Source organism: Mandrillus leucophaeus, unplaced genomic scaffold (assembly GCF_000951045.1).
Source record: "Mandrillus leucophaeus isolate KB7577 unplaced genomic scaffold, Mleu.le_1.0 Scaffold124, whole genome shotgun sequence".
Taxonomy (NCBI): domain Eukaryota; kingdom Metazoa; phylum Chordata; class Mammalia; order Primates; family Cercopithecidae; genus Mandrillus; species Mandrillus leucophaeus.
The window spans coordinates 2,483,664-2,485,595 of NW_012100765.1; the positions used below are offsets into that span (position 1 = coordinate 2,483,664).

General features: G+C 46.9%; 1 protein-coding gene across 1 annotated transcript in view; it reads right to left on the reverse strand.

Annotated features, from left to right (window-relative positions):
• Positions 1-1,903, reverse strand: part of ONECUT2 (one cut homeobox 2) — a 57,120-nt gene extending 55,217 nt beyond the window's left edge. The window contains exons 1-2 of the mRNA XM_011971745.1: positions 1,817-1,903; positions 758-848 (exon numbers count right to left, since the gene is read on the reverse strand). Of these exons, the coding sequence (XP_011827135.1) occupies positions 758-848; positions 1,817-1,903 (178 nt within the window). The remainder of the gene's footprint in view (positions 1-757; positions 849-1,816) is intronic.
• Positions 1,904-1,932: the final 29 nt, after the last annotated feature.

The following is a 1,932-nucleotide window of genomic DNA, read 5'->3' on the forward strand; positions in this document are numbered from 1 at the left end:
GCAGGGGACTGCCCTTAACTTTTTGGTTGACAAAAGATACTTTGCGTGGGGGCAGGGACAGATGTGGGGTTGTCAGTCTTGTTCTCACCCTCATCCGGCTTCTTAGGGAAAGGAAAAAGAAGCTACAGGAGCCCTGCCTGCTGTGGGAAGGTTCTCTCGGAGCCCCAAGCCCAGCACCTGAATTAGATGGTGGAGAGTAGGGCCGCGGGAAGCAAACCACAGTTTCCTCCGTAGTCCAGACACCAGGAGTGGGCAGGCTTGAGAGAGGGGAAAGGGGAGGAGACCCCACCCCAAAGAGCTTTGGCACCTGCTCCAGGGAGTGTCAGTCTGCAGGGGAAACTGGAATCCCAGCTCTGCCTAGCTAAGCTGCTAGCGCGTCCACCTGTCTAGTTTTAAAGAACACCAGCGCGGCCGACCTTGATCGCCCTCCTCTACCCATATAGATAGGGGACTGTTGAAGTTTTGTGTCTTCGGGAACCGCTTACTTCCCCGACACACACACACACATACACACGCGCGCGCGCGCGCACACACACACACACAGACATTTCTTTGCTTTTTCGGCTCCCTGCCCTTTCTGGGTTTCCACAGCCCCCTCCCGTGAGCAGTTTGGGTGGAAGTGGGTGGCAGGGCCTCTGATCTGGACCGGTCCCCAGGACCGGGGGCTGGAACTGCGGTCCCTTCCAGGGACTTTCCTTCCTCCGAATTCGGGGCCAACTGCAGACCCTTTCTGCAACGCCCCACCCACCCGATTTTTCGGCTGCTAACGCTGCAGAAGCTGGTGGGAGAAATAATTCTACTCTTTTGGGAAGATGAAATTCAAAGGAGGAAAGGTTGAGGATTCGAACCTGCAAATACCCAAGGGCTTCTTTTTGCGGAGGGGGGGAGCACAGCTCTTAGGGGAACGGGGATTTTGCTCTAGAAGAAAGTTGCATTTTAAATAGGCAACATAGTTTGAGAACGAAGACAAAATTTCTCCTCGCCGACTTTCAGTTTTGTTCCCGCTATTTGTCCCTTCTGCCCCAAAGCCCCATAGCTTCGATTTTTAAGTTGTGAGATCTGCCGTCACATTTTCTTTTTAAAGGAGTGTTCCAAAAGTATGACTCAAGTATGGTTAAAATAAACTTTTCCTTTCCTCCAGTTGTCACCCCACAAAAGAAAAACTGGCATGATGTCCCTTTGTTCCGGTCAAGTTGTGCGTGAAATCTTTTTGTTGTCCTTTCCAAAGGAAGGCAAAAGTTGCAGTTGATTGTAAAAAGGACAAATTTAACTCCCTGAAAGTGGAGCTGTTTTCAAGTTGCCGTGAGACAAAAAGCACGGGTGTTGCTTTTATTTATTGCCCTCTTAAAACTATCATTTATTTACTCTGGGAATAATTTTTGATTGAAGATTCAGTATTGTTCAGGCATTAGTACAAAAACTATTACTTCCCCTTCCAATGAAAATCCAAGAGTTAAAAAATCTTTGTGTATAATTTCAATTGTCTAGCTACCATGGAAAAAATTTCATACGGAGTATTAAAAAAAAAAGACTTGACTAGATTTTAAACCTGAGAAATATCTCCGATTTCAAAAAGGGGATATTTCTATTTGGAAACTAACAAAGCCAACCGAGAGGTTGAAATAGGTATGCGAATCAGATCGTTTTTAAAAATCGTATTTTTTTCAGATTCCTCGAGTATCATTTCCCAAAGAAATTAAAGAACCAAGTGAATCTGAGCTGACCTTTTGGGGTAACACGATCAAAAGTAACAGAGTACATTCAGATTATTTTAGGATCATTTTAGTTTGGAAAAGTGCCTCGATGTCATTATTACGAATGTTTTGCTTGCAAACGTGGAACGGAAAGCGACTCTGGCGGACTCAAGGGTCGGAGGTGGCCGTTTCGCAGCCGCCGGGGCCATGGTCATTGGAGAAGCCGGACCCGCTCCCC